The sequence below is a fragment of the Pantherophis guttatus genome, chromosome 10 (genome assembly GCF_059756535.1).
Source record: "Pantherophis guttatus breed Tessera chromosome 10, ASM5975653v1, whole genome shotgun sequence".
Taxonomy (NCBI): domain Eukaryota; kingdom Metazoa; phylum Chordata; class Lepidosauria; order Squamata; family Colubridae; genus Pantherophis; species Pantherophis guttatus.
In genome coordinates, this window is record NC_142072.1 from 9912995 (window position 1) to 9929787 (window position 16793).

General features: G+C 45.9%; 1 protein-coding gene across 1 annotated transcript in view; it reads left to right on the top strand.

Annotated features, from left to right (window-relative positions):
* The window catches only part of NFKBID (NFKB inhibitor delta), a 44845-nt gene that overhangs the window by 23229 nt on the left and 4823 nt on the right, over positions 1–16793 (top strand). The window contains exons 2-10 of the mRNA XM_034423546.3: positions 1411–1502; positions 2833–2866; positions 6134–6432; positions 7596–7801; positions 9674–9779; positions 10821–10967; positions 12540–12591; positions 14079–14224; positions 15566–15682. Coding sequence (XP_034279437.2) covers positions 1411–1502; positions 2833–2866; positions 6134–6432; positions 7596–7801; positions 9674–9779; positions 10821–10967; positions 12540–12591; positions 14079–14224; positions 15566–15682 — 1199 coding nt within the window. The remainder of the gene's footprint in view (positions 1–1410; positions 1503–2832; positions 2867–6133; positions 6433–7595; positions 7802–9673; positions 9780–10820; positions 10968–12539; positions 12592–14078; positions 14225–15565; positions 15683–16793) is intronic.

Sequence of the window (16793 nt, forward strand, 5' to 3'; positions counted from 1 at the left end):
GATGCAGAACGCTGTTTTTAGATACGAATAGAATAGAATAGAATGTTTTATTGGCCAAGTGTGATTGGACATACAAGAAATTTGTCTTTGGTCCATACTCTCTCAGTGTACATAAAAGAAAAGATACGTTCATCAAGAATCATAAGGTACAACACTTAATGATAGTCATAGGGTACAAATAAGCAATCAAATCATTGGCTTGGTGGGTGTGGCAGGGGAAGGATACTGCAAAATCCCCATTCCCTCCCCACTCCTGGGGGAAGGATATTGCAAAATCTCCATTCCCATCCCACTCTGGGGTCTATCAGAGGTGGTATTTGCTGGTTCTCCAGACTACTCAAAATTTCTGCTACCGGTTCTCCGGAACCTGTCAGAACCTGCTGGATTTCATCCCTGGTCTGAGCCCAATCTCACAGAAGAGATTGTGAGAAAGAGGAGGAGGTATTATGTATGTTTGCTCTCTTGAGTTACTTATAGGGTAATAAGGATAGGATAACAATTGAATAAATTAAATTAAAATTACACACACCCAGAGAGAGAGAGAGACAGAGAGAGAGAGAGAGAGAGAGAGATAATCTTGTTGAAGGTGAAAGGATTAACATTAAACTCCATATTAAAATAAAAAATAAAAATAAATCTAAGATTATGTCAACAGGCAATATCAACCCAATACCACCAAAATTGAACCAGTAGCAGACATTAAATTCCCAGGCTCAAGAATTCACGGTGATGGAGGTTGAAGCCATGAAATAAACAGATGTGAGTTACTGGGGAGAAAGATTAGGCAAAATAATTGTGCAAAGGCTTCAGCTCTCTTGCCGGTAAGACACCTATCATGCAAGGCATGGAATTGGTTGCCAATCAGTTTCTACCTAAACTATAAACTGCTGGTTTAGAAGACTTTTTTATGGGGCAGGTGCTGGTTTTCTATATAACTATCCTTTCCTAAATGTCTATAGAGATTCTCAGTCATCCAGATCATAGCTGTCCCAAAGATGCTTTTTCAAGAGGCAACTGGACTTTTTTGTTTTTTCTTTGAAGACGTTTCACTTCTCAACCAAGAAGCTTCTTCAGCTCTGACAGGATAGCAGGGAATGGAAGGATTTACATTCCATGCAGACAGCTGGTTATTTGTATCCTTTTAGAGGGTCGTTGAAGCACCTGGAGGTTTATCTGTGTCCTCAGGGCCACCTGAGTAGTGCTCCTGGTTCCTGTAGTCAGCATTTTTTCCCCTATGGAAATCCATTCCTACTCCCACACCATTCAAAGGGTGTTCATCCCAAATTGTATAGTTAAAAGTCTGATATTGGAGCACTTGCCCGGAAGACGATATACCTCAAAGGAAAATTATGGATGATTCCCCACACGTACCCCAGTTCTAATACCCCAATTCTCTCTGTTTACGTAAAGGCTGCAAAGGGCCACCACCTCAGACTGTGCGGAAGTTACTGGAGCAACGAAGACAACAACAAGCTGCTCTAAGCCACAGCACTGGACCCCTGGTGAGTCACCTGTTGAAAACACCTGTTCATCGGTATTACATGCAGATAGCCACACGCTTCTCTGAAGTACAACTCAGTTTGAAGGTTGAATCATGGCAACTGGACAGTTGCCATGATTCAACCTTCAGGCACCTTTGCCTGCCAATTCCCCACGGCCAACTCAACATGGCCAACTCTCCGCGGCCAACTCACCCCAGGACAATTCGCCATGGCCAACTCACCACAGGACAAGAGTTACACTAATATCAAAGAAATAGTGGAATAGAATCGTTTAAAAAAGGATGCCGAATTGAGGGACAAAATGAAATGCGAATGACGAAAATTAAAATATGTTTTAAACTATTTTAAATCATTAAATTGAATTGTTGAATGGTCCCGCAGTGAGTTGGCCTGTGGCGAGTTGGCCATGGCAAGTTGACCATGGCAAGTTGGCCATGGCATGTTGGTTGTAGCGAATTGGCCATGGCAAGTTGGCCGTGGTGAGTTGGCTGCGGTGAGTTCAGTGGTGGGTTGCTACTGGTTCTCCCCGGTTCTTGCGAACCGGTAGTGAAAATTTTGAGTAGTTCGGAGAACCAGTAAATACCATCTCTGCCTGGCCCTGCCCCCAATCTATTCGCTGCCTCCCGAGTCCCAGCTGATCGGCTAGAAGGAAAAAATCAGGGTTCACTTGACAAAGAAGAGGGAAAAAAAAAAACAAGACACCTTAGCTTTAAATTGAGAAGCCAAGAAGCCTTCCAACTGATCGGCTAGAACCGATCCCTCCTTGTAAACTGCTCGGTGGTGGTAAATTCACAATTGAGGCCAAGCTGCCTGAAAGCGGTTTCCGATGATCTCAGTGGTGGCAGAACAGCAAAAAACTGTTTAAACTCTTGCCGCGACGCTTCAAAGGGCCATCCTACAGCTGATCAGCGGTAAAAGGCAGTGTGGTGGTAGACCAGTGTGCTCCAAGAACAAATGGGTAGACCAGTACGGCTCTGCAAGCAGTTAAAAGCCTGGTAGACCAGTACCTCTGCTAAATCCTAAAGAATTGTTTGCCACATGACCATCAAACCACGCCCACAAAATAAGCCACGCCCACAAAACCGGTAGTAAAAATCAACCCCTGGGTGAGTTGTCCCATTCCCCCTTTAGAGACCTTTGCCTGGATGACTGAGATTCTTCACCGACACAACTCAGTTTCTTTCTAGGTTCTTTGTGGAATCACTGAACTATTTTGGGCCTTCATTCGTCTTGTTCCTCAAATGCATTTGAACAGAGAGGGTTGATCCAACCTGTTCTTATTGCCGTTCTCAGATTCATTACTTTCTCTCTCTTTCTCTTCCCATTTCAGATCCCTCCAGGAGCTTTAGAAGCCAGCTGGACAGGTGAGTGGCCTCAGACATCTGGGAATGTAATTGCTTTATCTCTGTCACAAACGCTCTTGTGAATTTAGCTTTCCATCAGCTTCTCTAAACATGGTACCCTCCAGCTGGCATCTTAACAACTCCAGCAATTCTAACGGAGCAGAGATTTTCCAGTGCATCTGGAGGTTAACAGATTATGCTAAGCATTTGAGGTACTTAAGGTTTTCCACTTAAATTGCAGCAAGAATCATTTATTTTGGGCTTAGGTCACTTAATAAACTTCCACGCAGTTTCAGATTTAACTCATTATCTATCTCTTTATCTCTCGATCTCGATCTATTTAATCTATCTAATCAATTTCCTTACTGTTGCAGAATCATTGCTCCATTCTCAAAATGGCACTGCCACTACAGGCGGTTCTCAATTTACAACCATTCACACTTATGACCATTGCCGCATCCCCCTGCTCATGTGTTCAAAATATGGTCACTTGGCAACTGACAAGTATTTTATGACAGTTGCGCTGCCCCAGGGTCATGTGATCACTTTTTGTGACCTTTCCCAGCCAGCTTTCCACAAGCAAAGTCAATGAGGAAAGCCAGATTCGCATAATGACTGCATGATTCATTGTGATTTGCTTAACAGTTGTGGCAAAAAGGCTATAAAATGGGGGGGGGACTCACTTAACAACAGCCTCACTTAGCAACAGAAATTTTGGGCTCCATTGTGGTTTGAGTCAAGGACTACCTGGATCTTCCGTTACTAAGGAAATACATTCTTGGAGAACTCCAAGTCAATCTTGATTTCTTCTCTGCTTTAGGAGAGTAAAGTTAGGACATTGTTTCAGTGTGGCTTGCTGAATCTGGACGCTTTCCATCTTGGGTGACCTTCAACTATGAGAATTTTCAATAATCCTCATGCTGACTGGGGAACTCAGATTGGTATAGTGGTTAAGATCAGGGGTGGGCTTCAAAAATTTTATCAAGGGGTTCTCTGCCCAGTTGCTTGGTGGACGTGGCCATGGTGGGCGTGGCCTAGTTGGCCTCCTGCATCATGGGGGAGGAGGCGTTTTTGCCCTCCCCGGGCTCCGGAGGCTTTTCTCAAGCCTTCGGAGGGTGAAAACAGCCTCCCCAGGCTCCGGAGTCCCTCTGGAGGTCGGAAACGGACTTGTTTCTGGCCTTCCTGAACTTCGGGTAGGCCCATTTTTCACCCTCCCTGAGCCTCCGCGCGCACCCTGCACTTACCTGTATCCAAAACGGGCCGTGTGGGGCAGGGGTGGGTTCTACTTACCTTTACTACCGATTCGCAACGGGATCGCGTCTGCGCATGCGCAGATCGCATGTCAGTGGGCGGAGCCTCCTGCCAGTTTTACTACTGGTTCTATAGACCCGGTCTTGCATCTGGAAATTAGCTCTCTGGCAGCGTTCCAAGTGAGATAAAGGTGTGTGTTGATAACCTTCCTCTGAAAGACTGTCAAGCCTTGCGGACTGTACATGAAAGTAATTTACAGTCATATAAATAAAAGAGGTTTTACGGGACTAAGACTTGGCTTCATGCTTTCTAAGGAAGCCTAGGTCAGAGCAACATCTCCAAGAAAGCAACCAAGCTCAGAGAGGACCAAGGACCTCTCAGAATGGAAGATGTTCAAATGAAGCACAAGTTCTGCCCTCTTAAGATCTGGTTAGAACATTAAAGGCCCTAGGCAGTTGTTGCCACGTCTAACTTCAAGAATGGAGATGGATGATTTGCCGAGAGGGATTTTTCAGTTGGAAGACAATAACAAGACTGTCTCTGGTGGTTGCCACAGTTTTGAATGTTAAACTAATTATCTTTTATTGGAGAAAGCTATCTCAGCCTCATGTTTGTGAATCCTGCTCTGTCTATCAAACACACTAAGGTCATCGGCCAAATTGACATCTTTGATCAGAGTAAAAACATTAAGTTTAACGCTGACTGGAAAACCCTTATAGACCTTGTGTGCATGAAACAGGGGGGAGAAAAATGAATTTTTGATATATGGTTTTGATGATTAAAAAATAAGATTATAGAAAAAGTGAGAGCCGTGCAGTAACCATCAAGTAAGAAGTTAATTTCCACTTATAACTGCTACAAAAGAAAATCAGACTGTTTTTTCCCCCTGCACTTCTGGCTTTGTTTTTCCTTCCTTCTTTCCTTCCTTCTAAATATTAGTTTCTATTAGTTTCTATATTTCTTGTTTAAAATCCCAATAAAACTATTTAAAATACAGGCGTCATCCTGTATTAACTCATTTACAGGGCAAGATTTATTACTCAGATACATTTATTGTAGATTTATTGCCCAACGTTCCATTAGGTCTTTACTTAGGATTATCGATTAACTGTTATGTACTTAATAACATTTCCTCCAAGGGTGCAAATTGACCCAGAGGTTTTCCTCTGCTGCATTTTTTACCTTGCAACAGCCCTGCAAGGGAGACTTTATTTAAGCATAGAGGTATGTATTCAAATTCTACAGCTGCCCATCTTAGTCAATGACTCTGAGTGGCTTACAATTCAAAAAATATATATATTACGATTAAAAATACCGAAAACAATAAAGACACTAAAAATGTCCAGATTAAATATATATATAGGAGCAAGATACTTATCCAGTTAGCCAAGTATGACCATTTTTCACCCTTAGACAGCTGCAGCAGATAATTAAGGTCATAAATGTAGGCTCGAGTACAGTGATCTGTGCACTTTCTGCTTCTCCAAAGAAATCAGCTTTATACTGTTGGAAGAAATATCCATCTGGGTTCAGTTCCAAGTGGGGGGAAAAGACACTGGATTTATGGAAGTTGCTTGGAAAGAAGGATTATTGATGAACAGGGTCGCATGGTTTGAGATCCTGGGCAGAAAAAAGGGCAGAGATGCTGAGAGTGCCTGGGTATTATACCCTCTGAATTTGAGCTTGTGTTCTGATTGGTTGTCAGACTCCCATGGGGCCGTGCAGGGATCACTTTGTAGGTTGTCCCAAGCTTGGTTGACTCTTGCTGGGTGATGATGTAATGAAAGGGCTTTGGGCAATTCCTACTATGGCTCTGCCTGAAGAAGGTAGATATTTGTTATGTAGAATAGACTGGCCCAGGCCTTAATGGCCCATTGACAAAGGTGGTGGTGGGGGGGCTGAGTTTCTGCCTCCCTTTTAGGGGAAATATTCTGCCCTTTTTAATATTTCCTAAAATATCTCATTTTCCTAGGAGAAGGGTGGGTGCTAACTTCCTACAATACACTGACTGGAACTTCCCCAAATCTCTTTCCTTAGAGCCCCATGGAACAATAGAAAAAGGGGGTTCTGTTCTAGGACAGCCTACGGGTCCTCCGTATCCAGTTGCTGCCTTTCCTGCCTGGCAACCAGATGCCTCCAGCCAAGCAGCTTTCCCTCCAGATTTTCACTACCCGTGTGTGGACCCTGGCAACGATTTCCATCTCCAGCCTCAAGGGAGCCAGTATGATGTGATGAGCCCCTGCCCCCCTTTGGAAACCAATATTTATGGGGCAGCAGGTCCTGGAGGTCCCGAGGAAATGTATCCGTCCAAGATAACATCAGTGGTAAATTACGAGGTGAGATGAGGAGAGATGGACGTGGGATAGAATGAGCTCCCTGGCGTATGTAGCAGTGGATCCATATAAATGTCTCAAGCTGGCTGTAAAAAGCCACTTGCTTCTCAAAAAGAGAATCCCGAGAATTGTGTGCAGATGTGATCTCTTCAACGCGTGCCAGGAGCCTTTCCAAAGTGGAATTCACATCTTTTCTTTGGAAAGGACAATGAGAAAGCAGTATGTTATATATTTTTTTAAAAAAAAATGCCCAGATGTATTTGCAAAGTAGATAAGTCTGGGCTCACTTCCCCTATCCAGATGCTATCCAGATGAGCTGAACTACTGTAGTATGTAAGAGAAAATATGGTGTCGGTTTGGAGACAAGTAAATCCGAGCCAAGCATCCATTCCCTTTCTTGAATACCCACCCGGGACCTTGAGAAAAAAATAATAATAAACCCAATGGAATCAGTCGTGAAATATTTAGAAGGCAAAGGGAGGCTGATAAGACTAGAAGATACATTGGGAGAACAAAAAGGCATTCCGTGAAGACAGCAGTTCCAGAAGATACTAGCAGCAGGATCTGGTACCTAAGGCAGTCTAAGACAAGACCCATGACTATAACTGGGTCTAGGACAGGGGCAGTGGTGGATTTCAACAAATTTTATTACTGGTTCTGTAAGTGTGGCTTGGTGGGCATGGCATGGGAAGTATACTGTAAAACTGTAAAATATACACTTATATCCACCTTCATTCATGAGTTCTAATCCTGCCTTAGCCATGAAAGGTCAGCAAGGATCATGGGCAGAGGTAGATAAGGGAGAACCACCAGTGGTGGGCTGAAACTGGTTTAATAACCGGTTCGGTGATTGCACACCTAATGCACTTGGGTGCAGTGTTCAAAATACAGCAATTTGAAGCTCAGCTGCTTACCTTCTAAGGCAGCCCCAGTAAGCAGAACAACAGAACAGAAATCAGCTGTGCCGTGTGAATCAGCTGAGCCAGAAAGAAGGAAATATAGGACAGGATAGGGCAGGGGCCAGTGGGCGGGGTCAGCTGATCGTCAGAACTACCAGTTAGCCCGAACCGGCAGCAGCCCACCACTGAGAACCATCCACCTTTAGATCAGCTTCACTCCATCACCTGTTTAACTTTTTTTTTTTTTTTTTTTACATTTCCATCCAGAAGGTTGCCCCTGAAGCTGTCCATCTTTATCCAAGCTCGGAGACCTCCTGGCTGGGACAGGAACAAAACAGTGCTTGCCTCCTCCTTCCTGGGAGTTACGCAGACTTATCTGTGGATGTCGATCCAGGGGAACTGACTCAAGCTCGGGCACAGATCCAGAATATAGATCTATCTCACCTTTTGCAGCAGGATGAAGATGGCGACACGTAAGTGTACAACCGGGGCACCAACCCGCTGAGAAACTCATTCCGTGTTCTTGTTTGGGACGGCGGTGGGAAAAAAATGAAAGGTTTTGGAAAGCAGATAACAAGCAGCCTACATGGAGTGGTGCGGTGGTCTAGAGGTGGCGCCCTCGCCGCACAATCTGGAGGCTGTGAGTTCGATCCTAGGTAGAGGCAGATATTTCTCTCTCTGGGCACAATGAGAATATATCTGCTGAACAAAACTCTGCATTGGTGACAGGAAGGGCATCCGGCCAGTAAACACTCAGCTCCATTCAGCTGCCTAGACTCCACTCCGCAAGGGGTCGTTAAAGGATGATGATAAGAAGCAGGCTACATAGGAACCAACTGGGAAAGGGACTGGAATCTGTTCCCAATCGGGTGCTTTTCAGATAGGTGAAGACTGCAATTTCCAGCTTGGAAATGCCTGGCTAGAAATGCCAAGTGTTATATAATGGAATGCATCACACTGGGAAAACATCCATGGTTGCAGTGTAAAAACAGGATTAAACGATGGCAGCCGTGTCATTTTCTTGTCACTTAGAGTGAATCAGATAGGGAAAAGCATGGCAATTGTGTGGCCTACAAAGTATTGCCACACAACAAAGGCAGCCAGTAGATTTACAGTTTGCATTTTTATATGTTAAATCTTTGTAGATGCCCTTGTGATAATTCCTTTGCATCTGTATGCATATCACTGTGCTAATCCCTAATAATATATCATCATATCCCACATGCGATTCCGTTTCAGGTAAGTTAATGTTATACCCACAGAGAAAAGGCAAAAGGCAGTATTTCTCAATCTTGACAACTTGAACATGGGTGGACTTCATGTTGTGGTGGGGGATTCTGGGAGTTGAAGGCCACTCATCTTCAAGTTGCCAAGGTTAAGAAACACATAAGGAGCAGCAAGCAAAATTCTATCAATTAATGACATGAGAGAAGAGAGTAAAAAGATACATGGCTAAATCTAATTTATGCCAATACTGTTCATTAGAATCTATAAGCTAAAGGTAAAGGTTTCCCTCGCGCATACGTGCTAGTCATTCATGACTCTAGGGGGCGGTGCTCATCTCCGTTTCAAAGCCAAAGAGCCAACGCTGTCTGAAGACGTCTCCGTGGTCATGTGGCCGGCATGACTAAATGCCAAAGGCGCACGGAACGCTGTTCCCTTCCCACCAAAGGTGGTTCCTATTTTTCTACTTGCATTTTTTATGTGCTTTCGAACTGCTAGGTTGGCAGACGCTGGGACAAGTAATGGGAGCTCACCCCGTTACACGGCACTAGGGATTCGAACCACTGAACTGCCGACTTTTCGATCGACAAGCTCAGCGCCTTAGCTACTGAGCCACCGCGTCCCTTCATTAGAATCTATAGCTTTCTATATTTGCAAGTCACACTTGCTTCCCTCACCTTTAAATACCCCTATATGTGTTGCACAAGGAACTGATTAGGATACTATAAATAAAAATGTAGTAGATACTTTACTGTTTCTGAGAAAGCTATGATCAGGTAAGCAATGTCCTCACCTGTACAGTTGGCTTTATGAATTCAAGAGCGACCTTGGTTTTCCTTCCTATGATCCTTTATCTGGAAATAGACTGAAACTTGGCAAAATTCAAAATTCAAATTATAAAATAAGACATGCAGCCAACGAGTTTGCAAACAAGAGAATGCAAGTTGCTTAAAATGCTGGGGGAGGGACTGAGAATTTTCAGTGCTAGTTGTAAACTCACAAAAGTTTCTGAAGTCAGAGTACCTACTTAAAAAAAAAGCGAGGGTAAGGATGTTGACATGGGAAGTGGCTATCCAAACAGTATGGTGGACTTGGGATGATTCTGAGCTCTTCTTCTCCAGGTTGCTCCATCTCTTTGTGGCTCAAGGACTCCGCCCATTGTCGTATGCTGCAGCTGAAATGCTCCGAGATTGTGGACAGTTGGATGTCAAAGAACACAGGGGGAAGGTGAGTGTGTTCTGTGGCAGGGGTCTCCAAACGTGGCAACGTTGCTGGCTGGGGAATTCTGGGAGTTGAAGTCCACAAGTCTTAAAGTTCCCATGCAGGCTGAGGAATTCTGGGAATTGAAGTCCACAAATCTTAAAGTTCCCATGCTGGCTGGGGAATTCTGGGAGCCGAAGTCCACAAATCTTAAAGTTGCCAAATTTGAAGATCCCTGGTCCATGTATTAGCTGGAGGTTCTCTGCCTGCACAGATATTGCTAAAGGTATCTTGCCTGCAAGAATTATCTTCCCATCATCCTGTGGCTTGTCCTGCATCATCTGCTGCTCCATGTTACACTGGAATGGGAAAGCATCAGCATCTGTCCTTCAAGAATCTGAGATTACAATGTAAAAAAAAAATGCCATTCGGAAGCAGATTTGGACACATGTTCCTGCTACATGCAAACATAAAATAGAGCCTATTTTTTTCCCCCTTACAACAGTCACAGTTTTGGATCTAGGATCGGCATATCAGGGCAGCAGCCAGATGCAATGGACACTGTGCCTCGAGCTCCCTTCAAACTATCAGCTGTACAAGCTGGCAACCCATGTTTCTCTACTTTGGCAGCTCGCACATCAGCAGACTTCAATTCTCAGAATTCTCCAGAATTGATTTTTTTTGGGGGGGGGAGTTGATGGGATGGGGGGGCTAGGGAGAGTTGAATTTGGGGAGCTGAAGTCCATACATCTTCAAGTTGAGAAACCCTGAGCTAGAATGATGCTGAGCTGTGAAAGCTTATGGCACGTCATTCCTTCCACCCATTCCTGCCTCCATAATGAACTGCCATTTGAGTGGCTGCCTTATACAGACCACCTGTTAAGATTGTGCCCTCAATCAATTTTCTACAAAGCTTCTCAGCCATTCAGGTCATGGTTGTCCCAAAGGTGCTTTTCCAAAAGGCAACTGGATTTTCTTGCTTTTTTTTTTTCCCTTTGAAAACGTTTCGCTTCTCCTCCAAGAAGCTTCTTCAGTTCAATTTTTTTTTTTCTTTTCCTTTGGGCCCAGACTCCATTATTAGTGGCGGCTGCAGCCAATCAACCTAAGATCGTGAAGGACCTGATTTTGCTGGGAGCAGACATCAATGCCATGGACCAAAAGGGGCAGACGGTGCTGCACCTTGGCGCCACCTACGGGCTGCCCAGTGTCATTGAGGTGAGACTGGCTTATTTTCCCCCACTAGAATAGCCTTGTGCAAAGTAGGCACAATACAGGGAGTCCTCGACTTACGACCGCAATCGAGCCCAACGTTTCTGTTGTTAAGAGAGACGATTGTTAAGTGAGAGTTGCCCCACTTTACAACCTCCCTTGCCTCGGTTGTTCAGTGAATCCCTGAAGTTGGTAAGTTAGTAACCTGGTTGTTAAGTGAATCTGGCTTCCCCACGGACTTTTCTCGTCAGAAGGTCGCAAAAGGAGATCACATAATCTTGGGACACAACCACGGTCATAAATATGAACTGGCTGCCAAGCATCTGAATTTTGATCACATGAATTTTGCTGCCGGTTCAGACCGGTTCAGGCGAACCAGTAGTTGCGACCCACTGCCCACCCATCCCAGCGCTATCCAGTCTTATATCCAGGGGTGAAATCAAGCAGGTTCTAACAGGTTCTGGCGAACCGGTAGCGGAAATTTTGAGTAATTTCGGAGAACCGGCAAATACCACCTCTGGCTGGCCCCAGAGTAGGATAGGAATGGAGATTTTGCAGTATCCTTCCCCTGGAGTGGGGTAGGAATGGAGATTTTGCAATATCCTTCCCCTGCCAGCCCACCAAGCCACGCCCACAGAACCGGTAGGGAAAAAAAATGGATTTCACCCCTGCTTATATCACCGTGATTTTGAAGCCAAGTGCGTGCACGGAAGGTGCACGAGCAAAGCGAGTGTGTACGCGATCACACTCACATTTTCGGTGCTGGGCGAACCAGTTGTTACAATCGGCATCAGCCCGCTACTGGTCCCAAGTCAATTTTTTTTCCACTGCTATTGTAACTTCTGCTCGCTAAGCAAATGGTTACAAGTCAAGGACTATCTGTTAAACTGGCAGGGCAGTCCTAACCAGTAGTGAAATCTAAAATTTGTTACTACCGGTTTTGTGGGTGTGGCTTGGTGGGGGGGGGGGTAATGTGACTGGGTGGGCGTGGCCAATGTTTTTTTGTTTTTTTTTTACTTTTAAAACCATTTTTTCTCTTCGGCGAAGAGGTTGTAAAAAAAAAATGCTTTCAAAAGGCTCTGACGATCCCAGCTGAGTTGCCTGATCGGCAGAGGCTTTTCATTTTTTTAAATGCCTCTGCCGATCAGGCAACTCAGCTGGGATCGCCAGAGGCATTTAAAAGAAAAAAAGCCTCTGATGATTGCGCGGCTCAGCTGGGCATGGGGGGGGGAGCAGGGATTTTTGCTACCGGTTCTCTGAACCATCCACCTCCATCACTACCGGATCGGGCGATCCGGTCTGAACCGGGAGCATTTCACCCCTGGTCCTAAACTGGCTAGTAAAAACGCCATCCTGCTTGACTTGGCATATCTGTTTTGACATGGTGATTGGGTTGAATCTCCTTCAAAGTGACCCCATTAAAGCTTTGCCTAGCACAACCTCCAGGAGCTCCTGATATACTGGAACTATGTTTCCTAGATATCCTGAGCCAGCATGGAAAATCTCATGACTCAAACAAATCTTTTCCAAAACACACATCGGCTTTATTATTTTCCCCACCCCCGGCTTCTTTTTCAGGCTGTCATGATGACTGGTGCTCCTGTCAATGTGGATGCCAGAAATTTTGAAGGTAAGTGTCAGGTTCTTTGGCAACTGTCTGAACCAAAAGTGACTTTTTTCCCCACCAATCATTCACACTATTTTTTTTTTCCATTAGCAAGATTCATTGAGAAGAAGTCAGGGTGACAAAACTTCCAGCCACCGAACCATTTCACGTTTAAAGCAGAGATGAAATCTACTTACCTTCCCTGCCGGTTCGGAAGTGCGCGTGCTGCCATTGTCACATCTGATTTTTGACTCTCTGCACATGCGCAAAGCATGTCAAAAACAGCTTACTTCCTGGTGAAAACCAGGAAGTAACAACGTGCAGGAGAGTGGGCAGAGCCTCGCACTGCCGCCGCTACCAGTTTGCCGAATCAAGCACTGCCACTGCTACCAGCTCGCACGAACCGGATAGAACCGGCAGGATTTCACCACTAATTTAAAGCCATTTTTCCCCCCTTGGATGTTAGGGCAGAGAACTTTCTGATTTTCCTTCTAACAGTCATCTTCTGATCCAGTGAGGGCACAAATCCCTTCACTGATAATACAGACGCTTGCCATGATTGGCTGTCTACATAATGGTTTTCTGGATCCGTAGCTCTCTGGGAACCAACCATTACATCAAGGCGATAAACGCTTTTGATTTTTCTCAAAACCATTTTCATCTGGAGTATATTTAAAGAGCCATGTTGGTCAGAGGTGGTATTCAGCAGATTCGGACCAGTTCTGGAGAACCGGTAGCGGAAATTTTGAGTAGTTCGGAGAACCGGTAAATACCACCTCTGACTGGCCCCGCCCCCATCTATTCTCTGCCTCCCGAGTCCCAGCTGATCGGGAGGAAATGGGGATTTTGCAGTATCCTTCCCCTGGAGTGGGGTGGGAATGGAGATTTTACAGTATCCTTCCCCTGCCATGTCCACCAAGCCACACCCACAGAACTGGTAGTAAAAAAATTTGAATCCCACCACTGATGTTGGTGTAGTGGTTAAGGTACCCAGTTTAGAAACCAGCAGAATGTGAGTTCTAGTTCTGCCTTAGGTATGAAAGCTGTCTAGGTAACTTTGGGCCAATCACCAGGAGACTGTGAGTTCTAGTCCCATCCTAGGCAATAGGCATGAACACCAGCTGAGTGACTTTAGGCCAATCACCAGGAGACTGTGAGTTCTAGTCTCGCCTTATGCAATAGGCATGAACACCAGCTGGGTGACTTTAGGCCAATCACCAGGAGACTGTGAGTTCTAGTCCTGCCTTAGGCAATAGGCATGAACACCAGCCAGGTGACTTCAGGCCAGTCACCAGGAGACTGTGAGTTCTAGTCCCACCTTAGCCAGTTACACGACCTTGGGCCAGTCCCTCTCTCTCTCAGCTCTAGGAAGGAAGCAATGGCAAACCACTTCCAAAATCTTGCCAAGAAAACTGCAGGGACTAGTCGCGAATCAAGATATCAAGAGTCAACGCACATACACACACAATGCAGGCATGCCGTCTGACTCCTTTTCTACGGTGTTTGTACAGGTCTCACTCCTTTGCACTGTGCCGTCATGGCTCACAATGCTGCCTTCCAGACACAAAGCATGGAGCCCTTGTCCCAACATCACCTGCAGAACTTACTGCTCTGTATTCAGCGGCTTTTGCAACTTGGTGCTGATTACAAGAGCCAGGTAAGCGGTCAAGCGTTCACAGCGCGGCAAGGAAGAAAGATTCCTGACGCTCCAGGAAGAGTGGTTACAATAGCACAGGGGTGTCAAACTCGATTTCATTGAGGGCCGCATCAGGGCTGTGTTTGACCGTGGAGGGCCGGAGTAGGCGTGGGCCGGGTGGCCGTGGCCAGCTCAACGTCACTCATGTCGGGGGCGTGCAGCCCTCCCAAGCTCCGTTTTTGCTGACAAAGGCACCGCGGGCCAGTCCTTCGCTGTTTCCAGAGCAGCCCCATGGGCCAGATCTAAGCACCCCGTGGGACGGATGCAGCCCCCAGGCCTTGAGTTTGACACCCCTGCAATAGCACCACAAGGAAAGGTGGGAAGGCAAAAGAGCAAACCCCCTCCATCATAAAGTGGACATCAGTGCGACAGATTTCCACATTTGGAAGTAATACACAGTTCCATCTAAAGAAGGGACCCCCTTAGACAAGGGGTCTCCAACCTTGGCAACTTGTAGCCCAGCAGACTTCAACCTTGGCGGACTTCAACTCCCAGAATTCCCCAGCCAGCAAAGCTGACTGGGTGACTTTAGGCCAATCACCAGGAGACTGTGAGTTCTAGTCCCGCCCTAGGCAATAGACATGAACACCAACTGGGTGACTTTAGGCCAATCATGAGGAGACTGTGAGTTCTAGTCCCGTCCTAGGTAATAGGCATGAACACCAGTTCGGTGACTTTAGGCCAATCACCAGGAGACTGTGAGTTCTAGTCCCTCCCTAGGCAATAGGCATGAACACCAGCTGGGTGACTTTAGGCTGTGTCAATCACCAGGAGACTGTGAGTTCTAGTCCCACCCTAGGCAATAGGCATGAACACCAGCTGGGTGACTTTAGACCAATCACCAGGAGACTATGAGTTCTAGTCCCGCCCTAGGCAATAGGCATGAACACCAGCTGGGTGACTTTAGGCCAATCATGAGGAGACTGTGAGTTCTAGTCCCGTCCTAGGTAATAGGCATGAACACCAGCTGGGTGACTTTAGACCAATCACCAGGAGACTATGAGTTCTAGTCCCGCCCTAGGCAATAGGCATGAACACCAGCTGGGTGACTTTAGGCCAATCACCAGGAGACTGTGAGTTCTAGTCCCACCCTAGGCAATAGGCATGAACACCAACTGGGTGACTTTAGGCCAATCACCAGGAGATTGGAGATTGATTTGCTGGCTGAGGAATTCTGGGAGTTGAAGTCCGCCAGGCTTAAAGTTTGCCAAGGTTGGAGACCCCTTGCCTTAGACCAAATTGGAAAATTCCCTAGACCCACCACTGTCTGGGTCTCTGACCTTTGTTTTTGACTTTGGCTAGGACTTGAAGAGCAGTAAAACCATCTTGCATTTGGCTGTTCAAGCTGCAAACCTGCCTTTGGTCCAGTTCCTCCTCAAACTGCCTGGACAAGAACGTCAAAATTTTGTAAACATTAAGGTATGCATTAACTAGGCATTCACATCAAACCTCAACTTTTTACTTTGACATAATAGTTTTATGTAATGCCTTATTCTACTGCAGTCGGAAGTCGAAGCCTTCTCTTTCGCTTTCCCTCTTTTCTCCCCCTCCCCCAGCTTTTTCTCTTCCCTTTTTCCTTCCCTATCTGTCCTGTTATTTACTTTTGTATCTTCTGTGTATGCTCCATTATAAACCAATAAAATGGTTAATAGCAACTAGGATTCCCACCCCCCCACCTTTCACAAGCCTTGCTCCCAGGGCTGGGCACAGAGAAGGAGTGTGTATTTTCTTATAGCTTCCAGCCTGTGCCTTGGACTACAGGTAGTCCTCGATTTACGGCCACACAATCGGGACCAGACTTTCTGTTACTGAGCAAGACAGTTGTTCAGTGAGTTGATCCCAATTTTATAACCTAAATCATGTAGTCGTTAAGCATATCTGGCTTCCCCCATTAACTTTGTGGGAAGCTGGCTGGGGAAGTCACAAATGGTGATCATATGACCCCAGGAGTATGTCAATGCTGCAGGTCTTGGAAGCAGCAGATAAAGAATATCTGGAAGCAGTGGTGGGATTCAGCCAGTTCGCACCACTTCGGGAGAACCGGTTGTTAACTTTCTGAGCAGTTTGATGAACTGGTTGTTGGAAGAAATCATTAGGGCAGAGAACCAATTGTTAAATTATTTGAATCCCATCACTGGCTGGAAGGCATTTGATTGGGGGGGGGGGTAATGCATACAGAGAGAGGGAGGCAGGGAGGGAGAGAGAGAGGAGGAAGAAGAAGAAGAAGAAGTAGAAGAAGAAGAGGAGGAGGAGAGGGAGAGAGGGAGAGAGAGCTGGAGAGAAGAAAGGAGAAAGCGAGGAGAGCGAGAGGGAGGGAGGAGAGAGAGGGAGAGAAGAAGAAGAAGAGGAGGAGGAGGAGGAGGAGGAGAGAGGAAGGGAGGGAGGGGGAGAGAGAAAAGAAGAAAGAGAAAGAGAGAGGGTGGGAGGGAGAGAGGAGGAGGAGGAGGAAGTAGAAGAAGAAGAGGAGGAGGAGAGAGGGAGAGAGGGAGAGAGAGCGGGAGAGAGGAAAGGAGAAGGAGAAAGAGAGGAG